At 25.9% G+C, this 15,456-nt stretch overlaps 1 protein-coding gene across 7 annotated transcripts in view; it reads right to left on the minus strand.

The window, feature by feature from the left end:
* Nucleotides 1-5,995: 5,995 nt before the first annotated feature.
* Nucleotides 5,996-15,456, minus strand: part of LOC132950291 (protein Gawky) — a 33,949-nt gene continuing 24,488 nt past the window's right edge. For all 7 annotated transcript variants that reach the window (XM_061021669.1, XM_061021671.1, XM_061021672.1 and 4 more), the window contains one exon: nucleotides 5,996-14,646. In XM_061021669.1, coding sequence (XP_060877652.1) covers nucleotides 14,251-14,646 — 396 coding nt within the window. In that variant the 3' untranslated portion in view covers nucleotides 5,996-14,250. The remainder of the gene's footprint in view (nucleotides 14,647-15,456) is intronic.

The raw sequence follows: 15,456 nt of genomic DNA on the forward strand, positions 1-15,456 counted from the left end.
TTCAAGCTTTTTTACTCAACAGATAAAATTTTATTGATATTTATAGAAAAAAAAACTAAAAAAATTGAAAACTGACAATGGCCGTAAACAGCTCAAAAAGAGTCAAAATATTTTCAAAATTTTATGGTGAATAGAAAATGCTAATATATGCATTCAATGAAATTTTCAAGTATCTACAGTCATTCGTTTTTTAATTACAATAAAATAAGAAAATTGTTACATGAGAAATCGAGTGAATATCAAATGTTGTAAAAATATAAATTTCAGACGCTTATAAAAATTTAATTTAAGTTTCTTGTAGACATTTTTTTTTTTGATAAAGGTAGACGAACTTATGAGTAATCTTATATTACATTTTCAAATCTTAGATTTAAAAAGAAAATTTTTTATGAATTCTCAACTCAAAATTATTTGCTAATTTTCGTGATTTTTCCGTATTATGTCAAGATTTGAACTTTAAATGCTTATAAATAAAAACTGTGAATAAGAATTTTTTTCATCTGCCTTTGAAACAATAATCTAGGAGCCTTGTATTAAATTTTTAAGTTTTTTACCCAACAAATAAAGTTTTATTTATAGAAAAAAAGACTAAAAAAAAGGAAATTGAAAATGTTCGTAAACAGCTCAAAATAGGTTTAAATATTTGGAAAATGTTATGCTGTATAAAAAATGCTAATATAAACATTCAGTCAAAATTTCATGTACCTACGTTAATTTTTTTTAGAGTTGCACCAAAAACCAAAATTGATTTTCTCGAAAACAGATTTTGCTTAACAATTCCCGTTTTTCCTTAATTTTTCTTTTGTTTTTCACTTCGTTTTTGAAAACTACTGGGAAATTTTTACTTTTGACCCCCCAAAGTACCAACTAGATTCACTTTCCTATCAGAAAAGTTACTATTGAAGAAAATCCAAGCACTTTTACTGTCCTAAAAGGTGATGACAGACACAAAAATAAAAAAAAAATTAAAAAAAAAATTTAAAAAAAAAACACATCATTGTAGAATCAATACATTCATCGCTTCGCTCAGAATCTAAAATGTAGTGCCACAGTGTTTGTTTTTGAACTCCTCCGAAACTAAATAATGTTCTAATTATTAAATTATTAATAGATATATAAATCTTTGATGAAATGGATCAAGTGTGATAGAGAAAATAGGAATTAACATTTACCACACTTAATGGAATACATTCGGTTACCAATTGTTTCCCATGAATTTTTTGAGTGTACTGTTGGATAAGAACCACTTTTGAAGTTAAACAACAATTATTGTAATTATATAATATTTTAGATTCTGAGCGAAGCGATGAATGTATTAATTTTACAATGATGTGTGTTTTTTTTTTGTTTTTTTGTATTTTTGTATTTTTGTGTCCGTCATTACTTTTTAGGACAGTAAAAGTGCTTGGATTTCCTTCAACAGTAACTTTTCTGATAGGAAAGTGAATCTAGTTGGTACTTTGGGGGGTCAAAAGTAAAAATTTCCCAGTAGTTTTCAAAAGTGACGTGAAAAACAAGAGAAAAATTAAGGAAAAACGGGAATTTTTACCCAAAATCTGTTTTTGGTAATTTTGGTTTTTGGTGTAACTCTAAAACAAATTACCGTAGGGACATGAAATTTTGACTGAATGTTTATATTAGCATTTTCTATACACCATAAAATTTTGAAAATATTTCGACTCTTTTTGAGTTGTTTACGGACATTGTCAGTCTTCAATTTTTTTAGTTTTTTTTTCTACAAATATCAATAAAATTTTATTTGTTGAGTAAAAAAGCTTGAAAATTTAATAGAAAGCTCCTAGGTTATTGTTTCAGATGAAAAAAATTAAAAATCCTTAGTCACAGTTTTTATTTATAAGCATTTAAAGTTCAAATCTTGACATAATACTGAAAAATCACGAAAATTAGCAAATTATTTTGAGTTGAGAATTCATAAATATTTTTCTTTTTAGATCTAAGATTTGAAAATGTAATATAAGATTATTCATAAGTTTGTCTACCTTTATCAAAAAAAAAGTCTACAAGAAACTTAAATTAAATTTTTATGAGCGTCTGAAATTTATATTTTTACAACATTTGATATTCACTTGATTTCTCATGTAACATTTTTCTTATTTTATTGTAATTGAAAAACAAATGACTGTAGATACTTGAAAATTTAACTGAATGTTTATATTAGCATTTTCTATACACCATAAAATTTTGAAAATATTTTAACTCTTTTTGAGCGGTTTACGGACATTGTCAGTTTTCAATTTTTTTAGTTTTTTTTTCTATAAATACCAATAAAAAATTTTTTGTTGGGTAAAAAAGCGTGAAAATTTAATATAAGGCTCCACGTAAATAGGTTATATATAAATTACTTTATTCACAATAATATCATCAAATATACTTCGTACTATCATAGGCTGACTGACCGTTTTCGCTCAGAATCGTTTTTCTTATACAATGATATTATATCATTGAATTCAAATTTAACACCATCCATTACAGTGACCCACTTGTAACCTACTGTACAGCAGAGCGACATCCACTTATCCACCTTTTTAGATTTGATTTTCTTATTTTTTCAAAATATATTATGTTGGAAAATATTTAGATGAAGCTTATGCTGTTCATACAGTCCTCGGTACTGAGTTAGAAGCACCAAATTTTACTTGTTGCAGTATGTTTTAATTATGAGCCAAAGAGCCAAACACCATCTTCCTCTTTTGTTTTACATAATCACAATTTGTACAAATCAAGTAGTTTTTAATAGTGATGGGAACTATTGAATAGTCACTATCGAACTATTCGATAGTCATCTATAACCTATTCGAATATGAAAACTATTCGAATAGTTTATTCGAATAATTTATCGAATTGTTTTTATTCGAATAATTTATCGAATAGTTTATCGAATAGATAGTACTGGTTGCCCATAGACCTATCATAAGATAGTTTTAAGCTCGCAACCAAATTAAATAACCAGAACAGCTGGAATATTCACCACTAGTTAATCTTAACAAATAAGAATGCCGCCGTCAGTCAAAAGTCTAAAAAATACAATAGAGCAGCGACCCGTTTGCCGATAAAGGTACTCATGTGGTTATCTCTGTATTAAAAACAATACAAACGTACAACATAACAAAAAATGAAGAGATGTTTCACGCAAACGAGAACCACTTAGGCTATTAATAGTCCAGCGAACTATTCGATAGTTTCTATTAAAAACTACTATAATCGGTTATGTTAAAAACATTCGAATAGATATTCGATAGTTTTAATAAACTATCGAATACTATTCGATAGTGTCAACTATTCGATTGTGCCCATCACTAGTTTTTAACATCTCCGAACTACGCATACCTAATCATAATGATGAATAATTAAATAAATGTATAAATTAAGATCAATACCTATCAATAATTTAACAATTTTAAGAGCTAACGAGTAACGATCTAAAATTCTTAAAAGCATAAACGAAAATTGAATCCAACTAATATGTGTGATAGTACTAATGAATAATGCCATAGTGATAAAATAATATCTATCGCGATCTAGAGAAGATTTTCTCTACATTGTGATCTATTCGAAATCTATTCGAGCCTTATCATAAGAACTACAAACTAACAACCGAGTTCTTGATCAAAAAAATAAATCGTGAAATAACAACCATATTTAAATTATAAAATACCTACCTTATGAGTTATGAATAATTATAAAATAACAACCAATAAAAAATGTGGCGGTTGAAAATTTAAATGTCAGGTGAAGCACAGGCTGCACCCGTAGGACCACCTATGATCACAAAGCAGTGGAAAACTATACCAATAATTATACCACTTTTTTTTTTTTTATTAAGATAAGATAAAATGTTCCTAGCCTTGGCTATCTACATCTAATTATATTTACAATGGTACATTTTAAAACAATTTGAATATGATTATTAATTTATAGACATTTAAATAGTAAGATGAATTTGCTAACTAGTATGTACAATAGTGATCGTTAATATTAGTGATATAGTACACCGAGACGTAACTGACTATAATTTAAGTAAGTAAACTGATATAATAATAATTAGCAATATAAAGAAAAAATAAACAGATATAATATATATAACAAGTTATAAAGCTTAATATTAGTCGCTACGAGTAATGACAGCTGCTGTATATTGTGTGGAGTTCTTAAACCTGCAGGTCATGCGGACGTCCAATTTTACCACTAAATAGTTATGGTGCAGAAACTTATTTACTCGATGATGGTTTGAGTAAAAAATATGACCGGATTTAAGAAAATATTAAGAATTACTCTTAATACCACCAAGATCCAATGTGCGACAATCAACGATACTAGTAGCTATATCCGTGCTGTGTACCAATTTGGGCAGGTAAGGGTTGAAGGTTCCAAGGCAATTGCGGTCCAGCTCCTCGTCACCCACCCATCATATCGTTTCCAGTCCTCTCTATCTTAGTTTAGGTTAGGCTAGTCCGTACTTTATCATTAGTATCGACTAGTGCGCTACCTATATTTCCTTGCAATCGCGAATTACACAGCGGGCTATAATGGCTAATGGATTATACAAAAATTACAAATACGCAGGCACGCAGCCGCCAGCCGGTATTATAAAAATTAATTTTTCAAATTTTTTTTATTATTTTTTTCGGGATTGGGGAGGGGGGGCCCATGCGCCCATGAAGCTGATTCAAAATCTTTAAGTCGATTTGGTCGGCCCGTTCCGCCCCGATGTCACCTGAGCATGCGCAAAACCACTGCACATCGCAAAAGCAAAATATTTATGTTACCCCTTCCCGCGCTATCTTTTTCATTTCTGACGCATGCGCAATAAATTCATCGGGGCTGAACGGCTTCAATCAGACGAGGCGTGATATACGCAGAGCTCTATCCAGTATGTATTATTTAAGTGATTAACCTATAATATTCGGAATAATTATAATTGTCTAATTTTGAAATAGGTATAAAACAATTAACAAACAACATGTTAATATATAAATAGAATTTACTTACCGAAAATCATGTCCAATTCAGTCATATTAATTGTTCATCATAAATGGCCTTTGGGTACTGAGCGAGTCCAAAATTCCCTCTCATACGTTATAAGTTTATATAAATCCTGTGTTAATCACTAATCATTATATTAATCAGAATCACGCGTTGAATAAAGAACTAGAATTTATTTCGCATTATCTGTTTGTGTGGAATGATCATAATAGTAAATTTAAAATGGCATTTTTTTCAATTGTATATGTGAATAAAATATATTTGTGATAATATCGGTAAAAACGTAAAAATTTAAATAGGTACGTATCCCTGCTGCTGCGTCTTGAGTCAACAACTGGTCCAGACGTTGCAGGGGAAACGTACTTTAAACTTTAATACATAAACATATCGATATTTATAAAAAAAAAATTCAAAATATTTCAAATGTTTACAATTGCAGCTGACTGAAAATATTATGCTATAAAATGTTAAAATAAATATTTATTGGTGAAAATAGCAGGTACCTATGTCTAGTTTTTCCAGATGCTTTTGAAAACTATTTTGGTATTTTTTTATTTTTGACCCTCTCCAAATACTAAATTCACTTACCTCTCAAAGAAAATTAAGTAAAAAATCAAAGCAATTTTAAATTTTTACTAAAAGGTGATGACAGATCAAAAACACATCAATGTAAATTCACGGGCAACACGCCGTTAAGGAATCAGCTAGTAGAACTGTAGAAGTATATAAAATATACTATATATTATGATTTATGAACTATATAATAGTAGTATAAAACAAAATATTAAAAAAACTAAGCATTTGATACCGAGAATAAACATATTTTATTTTTAAAGGAACCTCATGTAGGATAAATTCATACCATACGGAATCATACAATTTTACTATATTTATAATAAGTAACTAAGTAAGTAAGTACCCTTCCCTTCTTGTATACCTAGAAATAATAAAACTTAATTTTTGAAAATGATGTAAATAAAAAAAACACAGATAATTAATTACAACCTTTATTGAATTACGAATAATTACAAAACAATCAAAATGGGTTAATAATATTTGCTAAGATAAATATCATTTTATTATAACCAAGAGAGAAAGCAATATACCTATATTGCACGTACAACAGCTACTAAAAATTAATGTTTTCTCAATAGTTTATTAAATACATAATATTTATTATCATTAAATATAATTCTTAAACATTATTAATAATTAAGTTGTAATATATATTATATATAATATATATTAATAAATTTATACGTAAATGTATATGTTTCCATTCTAATTTTGGTCTTAGCTATAATAGATACAAACCATTACATAATAATTGCATAGTTAATTTTAAAACCACAAATAGAAAGGAAAACAATGTGTACGTTGTTTTTATAGGTTCATTTCGCGCCCATAAGATATTTAAGAGAAAATTCGATCAGAAATCTTTAACAGCCAGGTACAAAAATTATTAGTTGGTTAAAAAAATTGCAATTATTATCACTCGATTACATGGTAATACATTTAAAATTTATAATAATTAAATTTATATATATATATATATATATTATGTATAATATATACGTCTCATCTTAAATAAAACAAAAAAAAATACCACTAAAAGGCCACTTAGTCACTTAAAAAAAAAAATTAAACAAATATTAAATGGGTCAAAATGCCATAAAATATGTATTTTCTTATAAAACATACGATATAAGGCAAATCCATTTGATAATGCAGTGAACATTGAGATTTCGTTAAATTTAAGTCTCCGATACTCGTTTTTTTTTTAAATTTTTATTTATTTATTATATAATATATATAATAAAAAAAATAAAAAAGACGTCCAAGTTAGGTTTTAGGCGGTTTCTTATTTTATTTCTCAAAGCAGAAATATAAACTATTAAATAATATAATGGTCAATAAGTTTCCATCACCGTCTAGGTATATATTATTATATAAATTAATACGATTTAAAAGTTAAAACATTTCAATTTAATTATTAATTTCTAAGTATGTTATGTGACCAATTTAGATATATTATCCATACATAAATATATATATATATATATGTATAATAATAATAATAATAATAATAATAATAATATATTCTTAACTAATTTTTATAATACATTACAATTATTATAAGATTAAAAAATAAAATAAAATAAATAAACATAGGTCAACGATGTTTTTTTTCTCCCAAGTATAATATGTTATAATATAATACGATATATATTTACCACTAGGCATGACTAGAGTTATTTAAATATATTGTGTAAAATAAAACTAGCGGCACACACGAAAATTAAAATAAATCGACTAATTTTTTTTTTTAAATATATTTTTTTTATGAAAATCGGCGTTGGCAAAAACAAAAAACAAACAAAATACGTTTTCACGCGTCAAAACCCAAAGATTTAGGTTTTTGGTCCTTTAGTATATACTATGTACACAAACATACACATATAATACGATATTACGATGTATATACTATATAGTATATAAAAAGATGTTTCACGAACAATGAATTACACAAAATACCGATAAAATAACATTGTGATACGGGTAATAATGTAATATTAATTATTATATACCTATATCAAATCGGAAATCCATATTTTATTACGACAACAGTTTTTAGAGAGCAGAAGAATAGGTAGGTACACAAAATATTTTGTTACTATACGTTTGTGATAAGGCACATATTTTATTTGTTAACGTCTGGAGGTTCGAAACGCACACTTCTATATGTAGAAACACATTTTAAGGAAGACAGGCTAGGGTTGATGGCGGCTAGGGAGCGAATGTGATGTCTACAATCTACATACATCATTAGCACATTGATTTGATATATTATAATATTAAGCCTAGGTATCGGTTCTCAATAATACCGTCAATAAATCCTATAAGTATCGGTTGCACGCGTATTACTGATATCAAAACGGACCATGCGGTCAACTTTCAATATACCATAAAATTTAATATATATATAGACACCATGAAAAATCAAAAATCGTGTTAAAAAATGACCAGTCGGGAAAACGGAACATCAAGCATCGCCATATTACACGAATAATATATAATTCATATAAATATATGTATATTACGATATTTATATCGATACAATAATACAAATTATCATAGATAAATATATATCATATCGATATCCATACAATATTATAATATATTGATATCACAACGGTTATTTTTTTATATATATTTTTTTTAATTATTTGGTGTTGTAAGGGAAAATGTACCTTTGCGCGGATTGAGCTTCTATTTTTTTTTATGTATTATATTTGTATGTATTATAATTATTTTTTTATTTTACAGTAGTTTTATTTTTTCATTTTGCCAACATCAATACTCACGAAAAAAAAAATATGAAACAATTTTTGTTTTTATAATAATTATAATTATAATAATAATACGGCGAATAAAGCGAGAAGAAAATTTTTAAAATTGGTATAACATTAACCCTGTTTATCATTATTTATATTATTATTATTTTTTTTTTTTTTTTGGTTAACTGTATCCGCAGCAAAATAATTGATTAATAACAGATTTGCAAAAATCACTAAAATGGAAATCATAGTGCGCAGAGACCTATTACTTTTGAGCAAAACAAGACGAAAACTTCAATTACCCCTGAACATAAAAATGTGCTATTCATTATAATATAGTGGAAACATCCCGAAATATTTATTTTGTTACATATTATTAAAAAAAAATAATTTATAAGATATGAGATTTTAATTGGAAAATATTTTATTTTTTTATTTTCACAAATCGTAGTAACCACTCACAGCACACATACATAATAAATAATAATATTATTGTTTGTACAAAACCCAACGAGAAAATAAAAAAATTTTCAGTCTAACCGGCAAAATCACATTGAGAACAAATTATAGTCATACTATACTGACGAATAAAATACACGGAAGCGGATAACATATTATTTTTATTGGATTTATAATAATAATAATAATATAACAGATATGTTAAACCCCTATGCATTTTGGTCAGTAAAAGTTAGTAACCGAGTATTTTTTTTAATATATTTTTTTTTTAAATGATTTATTTAATTGTTATTATTATTATTGTCAAACTATCAACAAACACTATGATTGTCTGTTGGATAAGTAAGGTTTAAGAACTGGACTAGTTTAGATATTTTATATATAAATAAATGTATTCTGTTAATAAACGAATATCTATCATATCAAATACTTAATATTGTTTAGTCTTTTCTTTGCTTGTAATGACTGCTGGTTCATGAGAACATATTGTTATTACTGGGATCGTGGTATTGAAATTATCACACCTTCGCAGACCCTCTATTATAATTTGAACGTTCGCTACAATTTCTATTACAAACGACATGATTAAATAAGACAGTACTATTTTTAATAGGAAATACAATTTGCGATATATTGATACATATGAAACATTTAACGAAACATGAAAAATAATAGATGGTAAAGAAATCACTTGGTTAATTTGGTAACGTATCTTATATATTTCAACAAAATATTTTAACATGAATAAGTACACACTATATGTAGTGCTCGAATATAAGCAGAATATACCGGGTAACCAGACGTGGTAGGGGGTAGTGGTTAAAAGTGTTGTTCAAGGCGTACACAACATTGTAACGTAAATATTTTTAGTTGAACACATGAACACACCCGACTAACATTACTTACGTTGTGCATACATCAGAATAAATTTAATTCACCAATTTCTCGAAAAAAAAAAACCAATAGGTATTTATAATTATAATAATAATATTAATAATAATAAACAAAAATAAACAGTACACTACACGTTTTAACGTTTACAAAATTTATTATTGATATCAATCACATGGTTACAAATACAACTAGTATGAATTTATTATATATGAAAATACTAATACCCCGCCCCCCGGTCATCTAAAATAAAGAGAAAAATGCAAGCTCAAAATTACGCAACAAAGTCTAATCCCTAATTTATAATTATTTATGTTTAGAACATTTTATATTGGAGAAACACACTTAACGATTTAGGGGACAAATACGCATATGCACATATCGAATTACGTACACAAAAACCCGAAATCGTTTACATAATTATTTGCCTATAGATAAAAAAAAACCGCACTTTACTTCCTACGAGCCTAGAGACACTCACATATTTCTAGTCGCGTGTGCACGACACTCTCAATATTCATTATCAGTCTCATAAAAAACATCATTATCCATCAATAGGCTCTGCGATTTTAAGGATTACATTAAAAATAAAATAACGCTTTACTTAAAAATAAATTTTTCATAAATATTACTCGTTTTTTTTTCAAATCTTTATTATCAGTTTTATTCTTTAAATATTTAACTAATTGAACATCGTGGCACTTTTTAATCACAAATCTGTGTTTCGATATGAATTCGACATAACAAATAGGTAAAATGATGAATATATATAGGTAAAGAAAAGTTAACACATAGGGATAAAACTTAAAATATGAAACACAATGAAACCCCCTTTACTTTTTTTTTAAAAAATTATTAATAGTACATATTTTATTATCATTTATATTTATTCATTTTTTTTTTTGATTATGAAACGTGCTATATTTTTTTTAATTTGTATTCCTTTAATGTGTCGTATTCAAAAATACAATAAAATGCACATGACACACACATGGTCAATTTAATTGAATAAAAAGGTTTTAATGAGAATTTTTAAATTCTACTGAGGTAATCACCCATGAGGAACTTTGTAAATAAACTAAAGAATAATCAATAACATCAAATTATGTATCTATATAATACATATATATATAATATATATACATATATATTATATAAAAATAAAAACTAAAGAAAACAAATGGACAAAATGAGTATTGCTTACAAAGGACTATAATGTTTAGGAATGCACTCATGAATGGCTAAGAGTTTGCGAATGATTACGGGTCAGACTAATTCAGTAGGAAATATAATACCCGAATATACAATCAAAATCAAAACGAATGTTTAAGTTAAAATCACATATGGGACTGACATTTTAATATGTATATGTATAATGCATTCAATTCTGAGGAAAATAGTTCTCATAGTAATCTCATTGAAATGATTAGATGATGTGGTAAGGGACAAGTAAGGATTTAATAAGTCGTCGCGATTCATTTTAAGTTTATAGTATTTGTTATACATAGGTCATACACACATACCGCTTAATAAAAGTGATTATTGCTTAATAGTTTAGACAAAAAAAATGCCAGGAGTGTTAAATTGGTTTTTTGTGAATTTGTTTTTTTTTTTTTTTTTTTAATATCACAAATAAGTGAGCAGTGAAATGTTAATATACATATATTTATACATATATATATTAGTATAATGCATTAATAATTATTTGACTATGACTTTTCGTGGTAATACAAGATCACAATGCTCCCTGACAAAAGCACAAAATTATAATTTTATAATTACTACATACCCCTGACACAACCCCGACTCTCATACACACCTTAACTTATATCTAATCTTAGAAAAAGATTCCATTATGTAAAATAACTTTTTTATAATAATTATTAATTATAAATAGTCTATAAAATAGAAGGACGATTTGTATATAGTTAACACTTGTGACAAATTATCTTAAAAATAATGTTATATAGCTTAAAAAACTATTGACTAAAAATTAACCACACATTAATTTTTTTACATTTTTTTCTTTCAATTTTGGTTATTTAGTTTTAGTTTTAATTTTTAGCAAAAAAAAAAAATATATATATATATAATCATAATAATATAATAATAATAAAAATAAAAATAATAATAATAACAAAATAAACATGAATAGTTAATATTACTTTTTGGTTTTACTTGGCAAAGACAATTTATCTACGGATGTATTTCGTGTGTTTAAAAATTATCTAAAACTTAATTCTAGTGCAGAGTGCATCACACCACCCTTCCCCCACAAAAAAAAAAAAAAAACATTTAATGATTCTTATGTATTTAAATTAAATTTAAATTTATAACTATGGAAGACATATCTACTTGCCTTCTGAACACAATCAATCTTAAATTTAATAATAATTGGGAGAGTATCACTGTCCGTTTTTCATGTATTTTTTTTTTTTTTTTTTGTTTTTTGGAACATTTATTTATTATAATTTATATGTATATATTATTGATGTGCCAAAAAAATAAGAATACAGAAAAGTGTAAGAGAATAGAACACTAAAAAGGAGATCAAACAAATTGTGTTAACAATTTATAGAAATGTTTCTTTTAAATGACAAAAAAATTAAGTAAAAATAATTTATTTGTAGTTTAATGGCACGTTTGAAAAAAAAAAATATATGGAAGTACAGAACAAAAATTTTTTAATTGGTGATGAAATTCGTCAGTCGGAAAGAAAATTAATTTATATTGTATTTTAATAATAATAATAATAATAAGAATAATAATAATAATAAAAATAATAATAAAAAAAAATTCATATTCATAGATCACAGTATAAGGATAAGCATCTTTTAACAATTTTATTTATCACATGAAGCGTATTGGTTTTAGATCGTCTTAAAATTATCAACATACGTGTTTTAAAAATGGTACTTTTGGGAAGTCACTTCTCCAAAAAGACATTTACCCCACAATACTTTATAATACTTAAAAAAAAACTATTTAATAAAATAAACCAACAGATATTGAGATCTACGGCTAAACTAATTTTACTGGTGATTTTTCCAAAGGGGATGGGGAGGGAAATTTTAAAGAACTAATTGACATTTTTTTTTTGTTCTGCAACATAAAATATTTTAAATCAATTATTTTTAAAAAATATTGCTAAATGAACGTTTTAACAAATTTCATATTGTATTGCAACAAAATTGATTGTATTTAGAGATCATGTTATTGTGCATGAAAAAAACATTATTTATTGGAATATTGTATGTATAACATAAATATATATATATTTTTTTTACAATTTTATTTTCCAATAAATTATATTTCAAGTCTTCATAATTTGAATTTAGAATAAACTGACTTAAACACATTGCTAAAACAAAAACAAAATTACAAATGATCACCGAAAATGTATTTCAACATTTTGTATGCGTATGTGTATGTGTATGTGTGTGTGTATATGAATATTTTTTTTAAAATAATCAGTCTTAATTTATATTTAAGCAGTCACAAAAAAAAGAAAAAAGAAAGCTATTTCCCCCAAATGATTTAAAATATTTTATTTAAATTGAATATTGTGTCTACCAATTTTTTTATCTTTCACATTCACTCCTTTATAATATTATTAATAAATTTGAATTAAAGATATGCCCAACAATTCATTAAATGCTAAAAGGTAAAATTGTATAATTTCCTAACATTAAATAATCTAAGAAATTAAAATCTAAAAAAAAAAAAAATTAGGCAACAATTTTATGGTTGGTCATCGCTTAAGTCTTTAACACGAAATACTGTTTTTGTACTAGTAACAATCTATTCAAATACATGAAGGCCCATATACAAACACATTCGCATATACATTATTATCAATTTTCTTTTTATATTTATAGGGAAGATATTTTTGTACTTAACCATCTAATTTAAAACACAACAATAATAACAACATGGACAATAATCTTTTTGCTTTTTTTTTCTTTTCGTCTTTTACTTTAAATATATATATATATATTATATATATAATATTTTTAGACCTATAAGTTTAACACTATCCTAAAACAATTTATAATCATAATTTTTAATTCCTTTTTTAATAATAAAAAAAAAAAACATAGGAAGAAATTTATATATAATATTGTAGCTGGTGAACATGATAAAATTAATCACTAAAAATCTCATTCATAAATTAAAAACACCCCGTAACCGTCTTAATGTCTAAAGTCACAAAACTACTAAAATATTAAAATTAATTTTTAATCCTTATTTACTTTGGTAGTATACAATTAAAAATAAAAGAAGAACTCACATTATAAATTAATAAAATAAAAACATTTAAGTCTTAAAAAATTATAGGTGTGCTGCCAAAACGATTACCCAGAGTCGAATGGCAAGCAGAATAAAATTATATAATATCTAAAATATAAACTTGGCTCGATTTGTTTTAAGCTTAATAAATAAGTCGATTAAGTGTTCATGGTGTTCTAAAACCTTATTATAAAAATGACGTTATATTTGGACTTGGTTATAAGTCAGGATTATATGTATAAATATATATATATACACATATTTATCTTTACATTGTTTCACTACCCAAAAGATCGCCAGGCATAAAAGAATTTAAAGATGATGGAGTGGTGCGGTGTGGATCAATTTGGTCAGCTCCAGCCCCCCAAAGAGAGGATGTATTACCAGGAGGTCCTGAGTTGTTGCCACCCCACAATTGATTATTGGCCCAAGTGTCTGAACCCTGTTGGCCCTGAGAGTTGCCAATATTTCCATTACGGCCATTATTCCAGTTGGGTTGCTGTTGTTGTTGCTGCTGTTGTTGTTGTTGAGCAGAATTGTTGCCACTTGTGTTGCCACCACCACCACTCAGATGAGTAAGTAGCATTTGTACTTCAGCATCTGTAGGTGATTCAGCAAATATTGTTGTATTGCCGAGTACACAATTGTTCAACGCTCCTTGAGCCTAATAAAAAAATCAGGCCCCCAAAAATGTTTGTATTGATATTTTGCTAGTAAAATTTAGATTTCAATAATATATATGAACATTTTTCAATTTCTATTTACAATAGGTATATGTATACACACTAAAAAAGTTTTGGTATCCAGAATGTAATAATATAGAAATGTTAAAAAATTGTTGGCTTAAATTATACCTATTAATTACAACTATGAAATATTCCTAAACTTTATTGTTATTATATATTCTGTTTTTAATTTTTCTTAACATTATATCAAGAAAATTGATTATGCATATTATCTTTGAGCACAGTTAAAGTATTATATTTTTTTAACATTCAATTATTGAACAATTTTAATGGTAAAGCTAATCAATTTACAACCATACTATAATACCATCACAAATTAATTAATAATTATTAACTACCAATAACAATAACTTTCTTAATTATGAAGGGAATTATTATTCCATTTTATTGTATTCTCGGGTTAGTCATTAAATTATAATATTGTAGCTAAAACATTTATCTATAAGTACCATACAACACTATATGTAAGTAAAATATTAAATTCAAAATCTTAAAATAAAATTGTTCTTAAAACTATAATTAGTTATTAATACGCAAATATAAAATTCTTGTTAAGATACATTTTAGATTCTGAGCAGAAATAAAATATTCTGGTTTTAAAAGCTGAATGTTTACCAAAAATATTAAAATTGTTGTTTATTTATGATTATCAAAACTGTAGCATTTCTAACTTCATAATGAAATAAAACTCGATATTAATTCAAGTAAATATCCTATTCATTAAATAT

This window comes from Metopolophium dirhodum, chromosome 8, assembly GCF_019925205.1.
Source record: "Metopolophium dirhodum isolate CAU chromosome 8, ASM1992520v1, whole genome shotgun sequence".
Classification (NCBI taxonomy): domain Eukaryota; kingdom Metazoa; phylum Arthropoda; class Insecta; order Hemiptera; family Aphididae; genus Metopolophium; species Metopolophium dirhodum.